At 35.1% G+C, this 16,624-nt stretch overlaps 1 protein-coding gene across 2 annotated transcripts in view; it reads left to right on the forward strand.

The window, feature by feature from the left end:
- Window positions 1-16,624, forward strand: part of IFT80 (intraflagellar transport 80) — a 66,878-nt gene that overhangs the window by 29,100 nt on the left and 21,154 nt on the right. For both annotated transcript variants that reach the window (XM_070945021.1, XM_070945020.1), the window contains 4 exons: window positions 4,647-4,826; window positions 11,832-11,950; window positions 12,578-12,652; window positions 13,847-14,010. In XM_070945021.1, the coding sequence (XP_070801122.1) occupies window positions 4,647-4,826; window positions 11,832-11,950; window positions 12,578-12,652; window positions 13,847-14,010 (538 nt within the window). The remainder of the gene's footprint in view (window positions 1-4,646; window positions 4,827-11,831; window positions 11,951-12,577; window positions 12,653-13,846; window positions 14,011-16,624) is intronic.

The following is a 16,624-nucleotide window of genomic DNA, read 5'->3' on the forward strand; positions in this document are numbered from 1 at the left end:
TTTTGGGCCTAGCAGGCCTCCCTGAAGCTTCCGGAGGCCGGAAATGGCCCATTTCCTGACTTCCAGTGGGCCAGGAAGGCCTGTTTTTCACCATTCCAAGGCTCCAGATGCTTTCTTGGAGCCTGGGGAGGATGAAAACGGCCTCCCCACCCTCCTCCGAGGCCCTTCAGAAGCTGGAAATGGCTCATTTCCCAACTTCTGATGGGCCCGGAAGGCCCATTTTTCGCCCTCCCAAGGCTCCAGAGGTTTTCTTGGAGTCTGGGGAGGACGAAAATAGCCTTCTCCGTCCCCCCCTCCAAGGCCCTCTGGAGGTCGGAACCGGCCCATTTCCCGACTTCTGGTGGGCCTGGAACCCCCCATTTTTCGCCCTCCCCAGGCTCCAGAAGCTTTCTTGGAGCTTGGGAAGAGCAAAAACAGCCTCTACCACCATCACCCTGAAGGCCCTCCGGAGGCTGAAAAAGACCTCCCAGAGCCTCTGCGTGAGCCCTGTACTTACCTGGCATCCAAAACGGGCCACGTAGAGACTCCTGGGAGGGGAGGAGCGGCATGGGTGAGGCCAACCGAAAATCAGCGCTGGAGCTGAGCTAGGGCAATGGCTCACGTGCCTGCAGATATGGCTCCACGTGCTAGCTGTGGCATGCATGCCATAGGTTCGCCATCACGGAACTAGAAGCATGGTTGCTTATAATTTGCAACAATTTTTTTTGTAGGAAAAGTTATTTTAGTCACCATACATTGTTTTTATATATTGAATTACAGTTTTTAAATAATACCATAATCTCTTAGGAAACAAAATAAATAATTGGACATTGGTAAAGTACACAAAAATCAAAATATTCAAAGATTACTTTTGCAGAAATCAACAAATATTTTTTTATAAACTCATATAGAACAATGATTAAAATGCAATTGTAAAGGTCCCAAAATAAATGCAACCAATATAATTTACAAATAAAGAAGCAATCATATATCTGAATAAGAGTCTATATAATATGAGAGTTTAGAAATTAATAATTACAGAAGTCAGGCTCGGCTGGATTTATCATCAACAGTCTAGTGATAGCTAAAAAAAGTTTTAATTAAATTGTGATATGAGATATAATAGATTGTAGGGAAAGTGAGAAATATGTTCTAACCAATACATAGTAGATAACTGGAGGTGCCATATAGTCTTACCCTCTAATTAATTTGTATTAACTAATTTTTATTTTTATTCATCCATACTTGTTTAATTGAAAACCACTTCCTTGAATGCCATACAAAACCAAATAACAGTTCTTGATATGAAGAAATGTCCTTCATTTCTTGAATGCCTGTGTAGGAAAATAAAGCCAGCATAGCAGAGAATTAATTACTGAAGAACTTGCACATATCCTTGCCACTTATTTCCAAGGCAAAATTACGTTGTCTTATTTACATCTAAAGCAGAAGAATAAAATACAAAGGTGCCGTGGTAGTTGGGTTTAAGACACAAATGGAAAGAGGAAAATCTCTTGGAAAATAATAAAGAACATAAAAATATTCAGGATCTTCCTGGTATGCCTAAACAGCAAATGACTGGCAATAATTCCAAGCAGAAATTTAGGCCAATTAAGGCTATTTTATGTAGGTTAACTGAGGAACTTCATAAAAAAAAGAACTTACTAGTAAATGATTGTATACTTTATAATTGAAAGACTTTTTCCTCACTTTGATGTGTTTGTATCTCACCACTCAGTACTGTACATTTGTGAAGGAACTTCATCGCCAGGCAATATGCTACAAATTTGAGGGCTGGTTTGCCAAGCCTAAGTGCCTAGCAGTTTGGTAATAGCTGCTTTATTTGTTTCTCTCTTGCATACCATGTGAGTCCTCAGAATTATCTTAGACAAGTCAAGAAAGTACAGCAAATATAAGCACATTTTTTTTTAAAAAAACCTTGCACTTGCATCTGTTTTATATTAAGTTCTCTATCTGGTATAGCAGGAAATCTGTTTCTGGAATAGTAGACTCTGGTTTTAACTGAGATAGTTATCTCTGGTTCTCTGGGAGAGCTTTTGGCACTTCACGTCAACCTTTAGAAGTAATCTAAAAGAAGGCCTTTCCATTATGAATTTAGCAACTTTATGAAGTTCATCTTCAATTCAATTGAACAAAACTGAATCAACCATGCTGTTGTTACCTGATACATTTGCCAATCACCTAAAATACTTAAGAAAGAGACAGATTTATATTTTCACTGCACAGGAATATGGCAGGAGAAAAAAAGGGATGGACCCCACTAATATTCTACAACTGCTATCTTTTTGGAACAAAAATGAGGTTTCTTATGTGATTAAACAAAGTGAATTTTCTGCAAAAAAAACCACCCTTCATATTTCTCTCTTATATACTGAAGGATTGTAATTTAGAAGATAGCAAACTGGTTTTCTGCTATTATATATCAGGGATCAATACAGAATACAGAATACAATACAGAATATTGAACAATGAAATAAATTTTTTAACAGTAAGATATAACCACAATAACTTATTTCACTCAGTTTTGTTTGCCAGTTTGTACTTGAGAGAGGCAGCTTTGACTGTTTTTGTAACAATAACACCTTTTGGACCTTGGTCCTGGAAAATAGGTTTTGTTATATTGCTGTCATGCACAAAATAAACAGTAGTTACATAATTCTTCTAGTTAATTTAAGAGAGGACATTGTCATATGATTTACATGAGTTATTAAATGAAATACAAAGTGTGTGATTGTATTTAATGCTATATATGTAAATTATATAATGCATTCTTTTTTTAATTGGTCCAAAAAAAGAATAAACCATGGTTTCCCAGTGCAATTTTTAGCTTCTTATGTTAGAAACATTTTATGTAACGCTATTTGATTATTATCTCTGTTTACTCTGTGCTTGAGGGTCCTTTTAGACAACAGAGAATCATACTTGTGGGGAAAACAGAATAGTAGCTCTTTTTAAAATATTGTTTTACTGTATACCCAATTATCATCCATTGATATATCTTTGAAGTACCCTGCTTGCTCTATGTGCCCCACTTCATGTATGATAATATCTCTGTGTTTAATAGCATTTCCTTACAATAAAACACCTGCTTGGAAACCACAAAGAAAACTCTTCCCCTATGAACTTTCTCTCCCCACATATTTACAGAAATGTTTCACAACAGTACTCTGTGTTTCATTGACTAAACAGTTTTGAAATGGACTTTTATTTTTCATTTTTTGCTTTAAATCTTGCTTTAATTATGTATTATTCTAATAACATTAAAAGTTCACATTCATTCAATATTGTTACACTATAGTAATAGTGTATAAGCATATATATATCAACTGTTAATTTTTAAAAAATGTTTCCACTGTTGACCTATAGGTTTGGCAACTAAGAATAAGAATATACATTTTTATTAATAGAAATAAATTAGTATTCTCTCAAACATATTTTGAATTGATATCAGGCTCCACCTTCCTTATTCTCTGCACTCTACCTATTCATCATTCTTTTTTTGTAATTACACAGTTGTATTTCTCATTTTATTCTTTTTGTTTATTTTATTACTCTATTATCTTACTTCTGTTCTGCTCTGAAATTGTTCTTTTTGGTTATGAATGATAATTATTAATTTCTCAAAATTGTTTAAAGGCTGAATTAGCTGTTTCACTTCATCATTCAAAAAAGTTTTAAGTTTCTGATGTGAAATCAAATCAAGATATCTGATAGTCTGCCTTAGATTTTTATCTCTTCCTTACTGTGTAACATGTTGTTATAGAAATCTCTTATTTTATATTAATTACATTGTCTTCATAACCAGAATGGAATTGTCCTAGATGTATTATAAAAATCAGGATGCTCTTTAAAGTAAATTAATGGGGAAACATTATTTCTTACTTCTAAACTTTTCATCCTTCAAACTGAAACATAGCTTTATTAAATGTATTCTTTATATTGCTTACTTTTATAAGAACCTAATTACAAGACTCTTGTAACTCTTTTATCTGAATCCATGGTTTTGCTATCTTCCAGTATGAATGGAATTACATATTCCAAATGAACTGCTTCATTATATAGTTTTAAAGAAGTTATCTCCCATTCTCCCTGCCTCTCTGACCATAAAATTTTTTTCTATTGATTCTCAACCTTTTAGCATTAAAATAAAATGTTTCTATTTTTCTCTGGCATTATTGGTATTTTTCCCCCTGAAATTTCAATTGACAAGACTTGGAAAGTGCCATCATTTTAACAATTACTATTCAAGTATTTCTAGTGCCATCTTTTTCATTTATTTTTTTAAAATAGGAATATTCTTAAATGGAAACTTTTACAATAATGTACTGCATTTAAAGTACGTTTGTCATTAAAAGCAATATTATTATGTCATGTTAAATAAAAAATTGCTATTGTGTGAAATGGTAGCAATGTTGTAGTTTTGTTTTTATTGTGCACCTAGTTTATCTTATAAAAAGATTATTTGCCTTTCTTGTCTATGATTATCTTGTTGTAATTCATGTCTTTGCTTTTTAAAAAATGAAAATGGATATATGTACAGTGCTATTAATCATGTGCAATATGTATAATAAACATATAATGTTTATTATATGTTTTATATATTACACTATAGGAATTTTAAATTATTTTTAAAAAATATTTTACAGTGGTCCTATGCTTTAGAGAAACCAAACACTGGCAGCATATTCAATATTGCTTGGTCTACTGATGGTACACAATTAGCTGGGGCTTGTGGAAACGGACACGTGATTTTTGCTCATGTTGTGGAACAGCGCTGGGTATGGAAAAACTTTGGAATAACATTAACTAAGAGAAGAACCATGGAGGTATGTGTTGGCTATCTAAAGCTTGGTGAACAGTGGATTATTTTTTAAACACAACTTTTCCCTCCAAAATGATACAGTTAGATATGATTTTTGGAGTTAACAGGCTTGAATCAGAGACTTTTTTTTAGAATTTACTTGTGTTAAGTCAATAATATCATGTTGTTCATGAGGTTAACATATTACCATTTAGCTAGGTAATAAAACACCCTTCAGTGTGTCCCCAGTGAAATGTGCATGTTGGTTCATGCACTTATGAACATAGTCAAATGTTTAAACCTAGAGTGAGCCTGCTACGGTCTTTTATACTCTAGAGTTAGTGGTGGGTTGCTCCCGGTTCGCAAGAAAAATTTGTAAAAATTTGTAGTAGTTCGGAGAACCGGTAATAACATTGGCTGGCCACGCCCCCGAACCGGTCCCCAGCCCGGTCACCGCTCACTTACCCCGCTCACCTCATCAGAGGCTTTTTTTTTTTACTTTTAAAAGTATTTTTTCTACAACCTCTTTGGCCAAAAAAAATGCTTTTAAAAGTAAAAAAAAAGCCTCTGATGATCACGTGGCTCAGCTGGGATCGTCAGAGACTTCCAAAAGCATTTTTTCTACAACCTCTTCGGCCGAAGAGATTGCAGAAAAAACAAATGCCTTTAAAAGCCTCTGGCGATCCCAGCTGAATTGCCTGATCGTCCGAGACTTCTAAAAGCATTTTTTTCTGCAACCTCTTAAGGTTGTAGAAAAAATGCTTTTAAAATTTTTTTTTTTTTAAAAAAAAGTTGGCCACGCCCACCCAGTCACATTACCCCCACCAAACCACACCCACAAAATAAGCCATGCCCATAGAACCGGTAGTAAAAAAAAATTAGAACCCATCCCTGTCTAGAGTACATAAAATGTGTATTCCAGCCTGGCTAGAAAGTCAGAATCAAAATACTGGAAATAGTTTTGTAATATCTGAAAACAAAATCACTACTTTGGAAGCAATAACATATACTCCATGTTTGAAAACTTTGTTGCCTTTAAAAAAAAAAGGCTTATTTATATGTAGTACAGCTGTGGTTTACTATTATAGCAGCTGCAGTATTATTGGCTATTACTGAAATGTTGGGTTTTCTTTTGTACTGTTTTTTGCCAAGGGCAGGTGTAAAAGATACGTATTTTTTTTATTTAAAAATCATGGTAAAGTAAATTGCCATCCCTTCTCCCAAACCATAATTAAACTGATTAATATATATTTCTATAGAATGTTGGTGGATATTATAATTGCTTTCAACATAATACTGATCACTTGTTTTATTACTGGATATTACTGCAGATTCAATAAGCTTGACTGGGGAACAGTTTCATATTGTGTATTGCTAAAATCAGCCTATAGATAGCTATAGCAAAAATTAAAGAGACCCTTTATTAAAACATTTTAATAAAATATTTTGGGGCAACAGCATTTTTTTTTTTTTGAAGTTACATTTATAAGTCCCAAATACATAGCTTTACTTAAAAATGGGTTTTTATCAAAATTATCCTACAGTAAAAACTGAGCCAGTTGAATCTAGAAGTATAAAATAGTATTTCATCTGGAAAATGTGCTAGATTCCCTGGAAAGTCAGTGACTTATATTATCACACCAGAAAACTGAAAGATAATACACAATTTCTGAATTTCACATTTAGAATAGGAAGTTTTTTAGTCTTGGTTCCCAACGTTAGACTGTCCAAATCTCTAATTAAGAACTTAAAAATCATTTGGCATTTTTGATGCTGGTTATATACCGGTAATAGGAATATTCACTGGATGGAATGTTATGAGTCATTGTCTGGAAATACAGAAAACAAATTTGTTAGATAAAAATCATATTTTATACTCACTTCCAGCCATAAAATTGTAATGAATGTGATAAACCCTGTATTTAGAGTTGTGTTTTACTTATAAAAATATCTGAGCAACCTGTACAATGAAATCTTTATTACTAAAGTGTACTTTTGCACATGAATGTTAGGTATACAGGATATTGGATGTTGGATTGCTTTAGTTTTTAGTTGGCAAGTAGTGCTTCTCTCTCTAGTTTATATTATTATTATAATTAATTTTGTTACATATTTCTGTAAATAGAATGCCATTACTAAATAAAAAGTGGCTCATTTTTGTATTTATTAAATAACTTATCAACATTTCACCTATTCTTATTATCATTGTTTTTTCTAAGGAATACTGACCATTTTTATTTTTCAAATGTTAACTTTCTGTGAAAGTTTTGTTGAAGCTATTTATTTATTGATTTGATTTGATTTGATTTGATTTGATTTGATTTGATTTGATTTGATTTGATTTGATTGCCGCCCATCTCACCTGAAGGCGATTGATCCTGGGCTGCATAGAACATTTTAAATGTACCAGCCTCTAATACATGTCTATCAGAAGTAAATCCAGTTGAATATCCTTTGAAAATGGAAATATGTGGGATGGATGATCCCACTAGATAGATTCATAGTTGGTTTAAGAACAGGGCTCAATTTGTGGTCTTTAATAGTTCCAAGTCAAATGGAATGAGGTATCCAGTGGGTACCTCAGATTTCTATCCTGGGCCTAGTGCTCTCTTTTTCATAAAGATGTAGGTGATGGGATAAATAGGATGCTCATCCAGTTGGCAGATAACACAAAATCGATAGGGGAAGTACTGTTAACACTTCATAAGGATCTTGATAAGCTTGAACAATGAGCTCCAGCCAACAACATGCAATTTATCAACAAGAATATAAGATTTTGTACTGAGGTAAGAAAAATAAAATGTACCAGTACAATATAGGTGGTATCTGGCTTGTAAATAGTACTGTGAGAAAGATGTAAGTGTCCTTGTAGGCCACAGATTAAGCATGAGCCAGCAATGTGCTGCATCTGCCAAAAATTGCTAATGAGATCATAGGAAGTTCTGCACTGCACTGGTCAGATCACACTTGAAATACCATATTTGGTTCTTCTCATGATAATTCAAGTAGGACCCTGGGGAACTGGAACAGTACAGAGAAGAGCAAAAAAGATGATGAGGTGCTTGGAGGCTAATCACTTTGAAAAATAGTTAAAGGACATTGGTTTGCTTAGCCTAAAGACACCAAGATCCAGGGGAGACATGATATCAGTCTTCCAATATTAAAAGGATTGTCATAGAGAATAGGATGGGAATTTATTCTCCATAGCTCCCAAAGGTAGAACAAGAACCAGCAGGTTAAGGCTTTACCGAAGGAGATTCAAAAGTTAATAGGGAGGAATTTCCTGATCATGAGGGCTATTAAGCGGTGGCACCTCCTAAAGTCGTGGGAGCTTATTGGAGGTTTTTAAGCAAAGGTTGGACAGCCATTTGTCTGGGAGATTGGACTATAAAGCTGCTAAACTCCCTCCAGCTATGATATTATGATACAGTGGAACTAACTTCCCAGTAAATACTTAAGGAAGATAGTTTGTAAGTTCCAGTTGTCTGTGAGTTCGTTGCAACTATGTAAAAATGAGCTATTCTTTCTGCAGAAATGGGCCAATTGTCTTTTAAGAATTTCCCAAGATTTTTCTGATGTATTAGTTAAATCCTTAATGCCAAGTATACAAAGCCAAATATAGTAACTATTTACAATACGATTTGATTATTTTTTAACATTTTGAAAATTTGTATTGTGACAAATAGTTGTTTTAGATAGATCCAACGGCTTTGTGCATAGTCATATGCACTGGAGTCCCTTTGGAGAGCCAGTGTGTAGTAGTGCTTAACAATATGGACTATGGCCAGGGAGACTCAGCTTCAAGTCCGTTCTTAGCCATGGAAGTTCAGTGAGTGATTTTGAGTCAGTCTAAACTATCCAGTAGTTCAGCGACCTCCAACATTCATCCCATGAAGTGGGGGAGGGATGAAATAAAATAATACACATTCCTTCATTCTTTTGCACAAAAGTTAATTTATTAACGTTAGTCTGGTAGTTTAGAAAAAAATGCTTCCAAGTGCTGAGAGGTGATAAGGAAACATTGATTATAAATTCTGCAGGCAGAAACATGGATGTACAAAATGAGGCTGTCCAGCAGTGGAATGTTACATTGTTTTCCTCTAGAATGCTCTAAGCTAGGTATTCAGGGGTGATGTTATTCTGAAAGTACACTGAGTAGAAAGTGGTTTGTGATGATCTAGATGTATTAAACATTAGAGAATGTCCTGAATACTGTGAACTTTTCCAGAATATCCAGATTGGTCCATTCAAGGGGATAAACAGATTGTCCTAGAGAAATCAGCAATACTCTGTTGTCAGTGCATCTCATTGCATATCCTATGCAAAGCTCTTCAAAGTGGTTTAATTATTTAATTATTACCGGACTTAATTATTACCAGAGTGTTTCAAGTGGCAGCAAATTTGTTGATCAGTTGTTAATAATGTTTCTGTAAACTCCAGAACATTATCAGTTCTATCAACCAGATTTTAAATCTCTGTGATGTGCAGAGGAAGAACATTGATTATATATGGATAGAATTCACTGGGGTTTTTTGATAAAAATGAAAGTTGAATGTAGATACAGGAAGAGATACAAGAAGAGTGTCTATATGAGCATAATGTGGAGTCCCATTCATGAAAAATTGATAATTCCCATGAGCCAAAGAAGTGTGGCAGAGTGTCCCAATATAATGATAGATAGATGAAGCAAGCTATCTGGACCCGTACCAGTCGGGCTTCAGGCAGGGGTACAGTACAGAAACGGCATTGGTCGCGTTGGATGATCGGATGATCTCTGGAGGGCTCGGGACACGGGTTGCTCCTCTGTCCTGGTCCTATTAGATCTCTCAGCGGCTTTTGATACCATCGACCATGGTATCATGCTGCAGCGGTGGAGAGGATTAGGAATAGGGGGCACCGTTCTGCGGTGGTTCTCCTCCTTCCTCTCCGACCATTTGCAGTTTGTGTTGGCAGGGGGGCAGAGGTCGACTTCAAGGCACCTCGCTTGGGGAGTGCCGCAAGGATCGGTCCTCTCGCCCCTTCTGTTCAACATTTATGTGAAGCCGCTGGGTGAGATCATCCGTGGTTTTGGGGTGAGAGTCCATCAGTACGCTGATGACACTCAGCTGTACATCTCCACCCCAGACCAGCCCAACGATGCCCTTGATGTGATGTCTCGCTGCCTGGAGGCCGTGTGGGTCTGGATGGGGAGAAATAGGCTCAGACTCAACCCTTCCAAGACCAAGTGGTTGTGGCTTCCGGCGTCCCGATATAGTCAGCTGGTGCCATCGCTGACTATTGGGGGTGAATCTCTGCCCCCCACAGAGAGGGCTCGCAATCTGGGCGTCCTCCTGGACACATGGCTGTCTTTAGAAGAGCATATGACGGCCATGGCCAGGTGGGCTTTTTATCAGGTTTGCCTGATTCGCCAGTTGCAGCCCTTTCTGGACCGGAACGCCTTGCACACGGTCACTCACGCCCTTGTCACCTCCCGGCTGGACTATTGTAATGCTCTCTACATGGGGCTCCCCTTGAAGAGCACTCGGAGGCTCCAGCTGGTCCAGAACACGGCCGCGTGGGTGGTTATGGGCACAACCCGTTGTGCCCACGTGACACCCCTCCTGCACGAGCTGCACTGGCAGCTCGTGGTCACCACCTTTAAAGCGCTCCATGGCATAGGACCCGGGTATCTTTGAGACCAACTTCTGCCATCAACAGCCTCCCACCGGCCAGTTCGCTCCCACAGAGAGGGTCTCCTCAGGGTACCATCAGCCAAGTTATGTCAGCTGGCGACGCCCAGGGGGAGGGCCTTCTCTGTGGGAGCCCCTGCCCTGTGGAATGAACTGCCCCCGGAAATGCGTAAGATCTCCGACCTCCGTGTATTTCGCTGCTCAAGATCCTGCTGTTCCGCCAAGCCGGGCTATCAATGTAATGATTTTTAAATAGGGTTTTAAATTTTTGGGGTTTTAAATCTGAGACGAAACTATGTAATAATTTTAATTAATTTTAACTGATGTCTGACTTTGTGTTTTTAATAGGCTGTACACCGCCCTGAGTCCTTTGGGAGAAGGGCAGTATAGAAATAAAATTATTTATTTATTTATTTATTTTATAATAACAATAACAGGAACATTGCAAATTTCAAAGGAAAAATTGATATTATTTGGGAAAATGCCAAGGAAGGGAGATGTTTTAGGTTAGGTTTAGCAAGGCTTCTGTGTCATAGAAACTTCCAGTAGGTGGTGCATTTTTTTGTGTGTGTGAACTAAAAAAAGTCAACTGAAATGCCTCAATAGGATTGAGAGTGAAGAGAGGTTCACAGCCTACTTCTACTGACATTTACACCTTAGCTTCCTTAAAATGTAATCCTTTGCCATTTAAACTTTTAGAAATTATCTGAGAGTCAGACAGGTGGTGCTTAAATTTGATAAATAAACATAAAAATATCCTGTCATACGTACGGAAAATATTTTTGTCAGGACCTAACCTGGTGGTTTGAACATTAGAGTATTACAAGACTTTTGGAAGCGGTCCTTTAGAATTCATAAGAGTATACAAAGCATCTATTTTTGAATTCTCAATTTAAGTGATCAAGTCCCAATTGAAGTGAGTACTTCAGAAGCTCCTCACATGCACAATATACCCATTGCACAAGAAGAGAAAAGTATGCATATGTGGAATAGCTGGGAGAGCTTCTGAAGTAGCTGCACAGACTTAGAAAATATATGATTGCCTCAGTGATATGATATTTTGCAAACACTCACTCAAAGGATATGCCCAGCTCTGTTCTGGCCATCTTTAAGCTAGATGTTATATAAAAGGATTGGGTCCTTTTAGTTTGGTTTGGCTTGGTTCATTCTCTCTCAATATACTATGTGGTCTTATTTTTAAACAATTGCTTGTAAAGTTTTTTTGAAAAGTATTTGAATTGCTAAATACAATGATGAAGAAATGATATATTTGTTTATATTTATTATATTTGACATTAAAATTGAAATGCTCTACTTATGTATTTAAGTGATTTAACTATGGGCTTTTAAAAAATTATTAGGTTCGTAATGTACTTAATGATGCAGTGGATTTGCTGGAATTTCGTGACAGAGTCATTAAAGCATCTTTGAATTTTGGTCATTTAGTAGTTTCAACATCTCTTCAGTGTTACATATTCTCGTAAGTAATTAGAATTGAAGAGATATCATCTGATAAATTATAATATGTAATAACTTTGATGTGGTTTGATTTAGAGAAGCAGCCAGAATTTAACAAACTACAGTATAAACTCTTCACAATTACTTGTGGAATTGACTGGGTATACTTAGTTACCTATGAAAAAAGCCTTTGTGGTGAACCCATATGGTTTCCTTAACAGAACTATGTCTTTTAATGCAATTATGAATTCTTTAGAACTCGTAATTGATCTGCTTAGCAAATTACTTCTGCCAAATCACTGACCTTTTTTTTAATGTAAAGATCTTTTTAAATGGGTGTATGTGCAGCTTTAAAGGAATATGCAGGGTTCTTGTAGGATACAACTCACACGTGTATATGTACATTTTTTGAATCACAGCAGCTGTAACTAAACAGTGTTGTATAATGATAACTAAAGGCAAAATACAGAAAAGACAATTAAATAATCTGTTTTTAAATCAAGTAAAAGTGTTTACATATTTTACATATTTTTGGCAATCTAAGGATATGTAGCCTTCTTAGGGTTGTATATTCTGTATAAATGAAGACATTCGTTAAATGCTTTGTATAAACAATTTTTAAATGTGTACTGCCTTCCCTTTATTTTAGAGTTAAAAACTGGAATACACCTTTAATCTTTGACCTCAAAGAAGGAACTGTCAGTTTAATTTTACAAGCAGAAAGGTATATATTTTAAATGACTATTTAGACCATTTATTTTTATTAAAGTAAAATTTATTCAAATACCATAAGGCATTTCCATTTGCGTTGATTTCAATAGGGATTGACAACCCCACATTCCCTTTTTTTCTGTGGAGTAACAGATCAACACTGCTAAATGAACCTGACCATTTCTCCTCTAGTTGGAACTACAGAATAGAAACAATAATTTGTGTCTTCCATTTCTCTCCCCACCCCCCCCAGTCATAAATTAGGTAGTAGCCTCTATTTATTTTAGGTCTGTCGCTTGCTGGTTGTAACTCGAGAGCTAAAAAAAATGTCAGCTATATCTTCCTAAGCAGGAGAAGGATGGCAGTGGCTTGTGCAAAAGATATATTGGCATTAACATTTGCCTAATTGCCTGTTGGAGATAGTCGGAGCTCTAACTTATTGTGACAGGCTTTCATCCTTACCTATTTGAAGTTGGAGAGGAGCATTATTGGGGGGATGGGACATTTGCTTCTTTCTGGAAAGGCTTGTCTCAAAATAGTGTTTAGCTAAGTCCAGTCCAGCATTGCCCACTGAATGTTTATTTTACCAAGCCTTCTTCCAAAGCTAGTTTACATCCAGTTTTAATCTATAGTTGGAATAGATTATTGATGTTATTGTTGTTGTTATTATTGTCTCATTTTATAAACTTCCTTTTTTACACATTGAGAACCTGTTTGGTTGCTGAGAAACAGATCCAAAATTATTTTTGAGAAGAGAGCAGGCAAGAGAAAAGAAATTTAATAGTTATTTGCTTATCATTTAACTGCAATCAAGTAATTGGAGCATTAATCTGTATTGGCCTGAATGTAAATTGGTCAGTTGATATTCCACTCCTTTATACAAATAAACTAATTAAAAATGTATGATATTCTGACAGTTCAAAAATGGTAAAGATATCCGTATGCTAATATATGTTGGATAAATGAAACAGGATGTATTCAAAATAATATTAGACAGCCTATTTTGACAGAATAAAAAACTCTAAAAACAAATGCTAGCATAATATTTTATAAGTTAAAAATTATAAGTTTATAAGTTATTTTATAGGTTAAAATAATGGAATAAACTTGTCAAACAATGCAAGCAATTTACAAAACAATTAGAGTAATTGTTACTGTACTATTAATTCAAGTTATTGATGGCTATAATCTCACCCCCAACTCTTAGGCATTTTGTTCTTGTTGATGGTGGAGGAATTTACTTATATTCCTATGAGGGACGTTTAATTTCCTCTCCAAAGTTTCCAGGCATGAGAACTGACATATTGAATGGCCAAACTGTATCCTTGAGTAGTGATACTTTAGCTATAAGGGACAAATCTGATGAAAAAGGTATGTGTATACATATGTTTAATGTAATGTTTAAAATATATTTTATATGTTAATTAAAATATGTGGAAAAATGTCTATATAAAGTTAAAACATAACTCTGAAAAGATTATTCATTCTCAGATATGAGGATATGGTAACACAATCTCCTACTTGGAAAATTTCTATCCATGATAATCTAATGCCCATATGTATCTCTTGTATTTTTTTAAAAAAAGACACGAATCATTTATAAAAGATAGTTTAGATTGAAAAGCAATTCTGTTTGTTTTAAAAAGCAAACAGTAAAATATTTGTGAAACAATATTAATTGCATAATACGTTTGGAATCACGCACTATATCACATGATAGTACAGAATAGTGTTCTTTGTTCTTTTTTTTTGTAACACTTTTTGCCATTTTGTCTGTTTTAATAATCACCAAATTTTAAAAAAAAACTATAAGCTTTTACTCTTTTTTATTCTTCTTTGAGAAACAGTAGAGTTTTTCATGTATTCAGTTTTCCTAATTTTATTTTTCAAGTTATTATCACAAGTGTTTAAATAAAAGCTTTTGTAAAAGCATGAGCCATGAATCTGAGAAGGAAAAACTTGCATCAAAAAAAAATCCCAATTTTTCTGAAGTCAGAAGTTACTTTCTTGTGTTTACACAGCTGGCTCAAACTAGCAATGGACTTAACTCTTTTTTTCATATGTAACCAATAAGATCAGAACAACACCTGTTCTTATAACAGCACTTTTTCCTGCCAATACAACCAGTGACCGCAAACCAATATCCTGTATCTTCTGAAGAAAGTCATGATATTCAAATGGAAGAATCTTTGAAAGTTCAATATGTTTGCTGCATTGAATTTAAATGAGATTATCAGTTAGATTTGGCATGCAATATCAAATTGTTTAGATTGTGTTTAGAATTAATAATTCCTGTAAATGCCTTTGCATTCTGAAATGTTTTCTGTACATTATTAGTATAATAGTGCAGAAACCTCACATGCCGAAATATTGAAGTTATTTAATCTTAAAGTATAAATTAAATTAAATAAAATAAACAAAAAACTTTTTATTGGCTTTAATGAGAATCATGCAGCAAAATATTTTCCTCAAATGTTTTCATTTTGCTGCTTCAGCACCAAGTCCACATTTACCAAGAGCAAATCGAAGTTTGAAAGAGATTCCAACTAAGTTTGTGATGACAAAATCAGCCTTCCAAGAAAATATTTCAAAGTAGAACATCTTAAAGTAGTTCAAAATATATTATTTAAAAAGTGTATTGATACTTATTATTTTTATTTATAACATTTATTTACTACAAATGTTCACTTCACCCTACTATTCAATTAAAAAGACCACATTACAATATGATTAGTTTTAAAAATCCATTCCATTCCATTCACTGGCTTATACTGCAGAGACACGGTGCAAAGCAAAAAATGATGGGAGGAAAGAAGGAAAATAATAAAGTTTGCAGGCTACTCATCCATCAAGTTATCAGACCTGGGATAAAAACATTTATACAACCATCCAAGGGCAACAACAGATTTTTGAAAACTCTTTTCTGCCATTGATTGGTCATAGGGATTTTTGTAGCCCAGATTTCGAAACTCCAGTACTATAGTAATTCTAAAATAATATTCCTAAACTGTAGTCCCATGTATTCTGACAAATAGTTTCCACATAGAGCATACATCTGAATAAATATGTATGGAATTGCTTGACTGCTGAAAATTAATATTTTTTAAAAAAATATATACATAAAAATTAACAATATGGAAAGAGACAACTTTAATGGGTTTTATTTTAAACTTCAAGTTAATTAATGTGAACCAAATCAAAACTTCAGTACAAATTACAAACAATAAACAAAAAACTGACAACACTGTCATTTGAAATCACATCAAGTCAGAACAAGTGCACATTCTGTTTTCCCTGATTTTTATCTTTCAACCAAATGGCAAGGCAGAGCCTTGGTGGCGCAGCAGACTAAAGTGCTGTTAAGTAGCACCAGCTGCCTGCAATTACTGCAAGTTCAAATTTCACCAGGCTCAAGGTTGACTCAGCCTTCCATCCTTTCGAGGTAGGTAAATGAGGATCCGGATTGTGGGGGCAATAGGCTGAATTTGTATAAAAAAGAACACCGCTTGGGGGGTGGGGGGCGAAAGCCCTACTAAGCAGGTATATACAAAAGTATGAAGGCTATTACTTAACACATTGTAAGCTGCCCTGAGTCTCCGGAGAAAGGGCGGCACATAAATTGAACCAATAAATAAATAAATAAACAATAAAATAAATAAGGATATCAGTTTTAAATTTTCCATCTGTAACTATTTTTTCTTGAATGTGTATAATAATTGTGGGCAGTTTAATAACAGTAGTGCGGACAGGCAATTGATTGTTCTTGTTGGAAGAAGGCCCTTGGATTAGTTTTTAAGGGATGCTACTGATATCAATATCACCTACTGTGATCCTCAAAACAAAAAAATGTCCTTTAAAAACCCTGCAATTCATTTTTTTCTATCATACCCAGTCTAACGGGGATTTACAACTGGGATTGTAAAAGGAATATTGTGTATTGCATGGAGACTTCCCACCCTATTATAGAATGATTGAAGTAAACACC

The sequence above is a fragment of the Pituophis catenifer genome, unplaced genomic scaffold (genome assembly GCF_029215685.1).
Source record: "Pituophis catenifer annectens isolate HBS135680 unplaced genomic scaffold, rPitCat1.0.hap2 SCAF_6, whole genome shotgun sequence".
NCBI lineage: Eukaryota > Metazoa > Chordata > Lepidosauria > Squamata > Colubridae > Pituophis > Pituophis catenifer.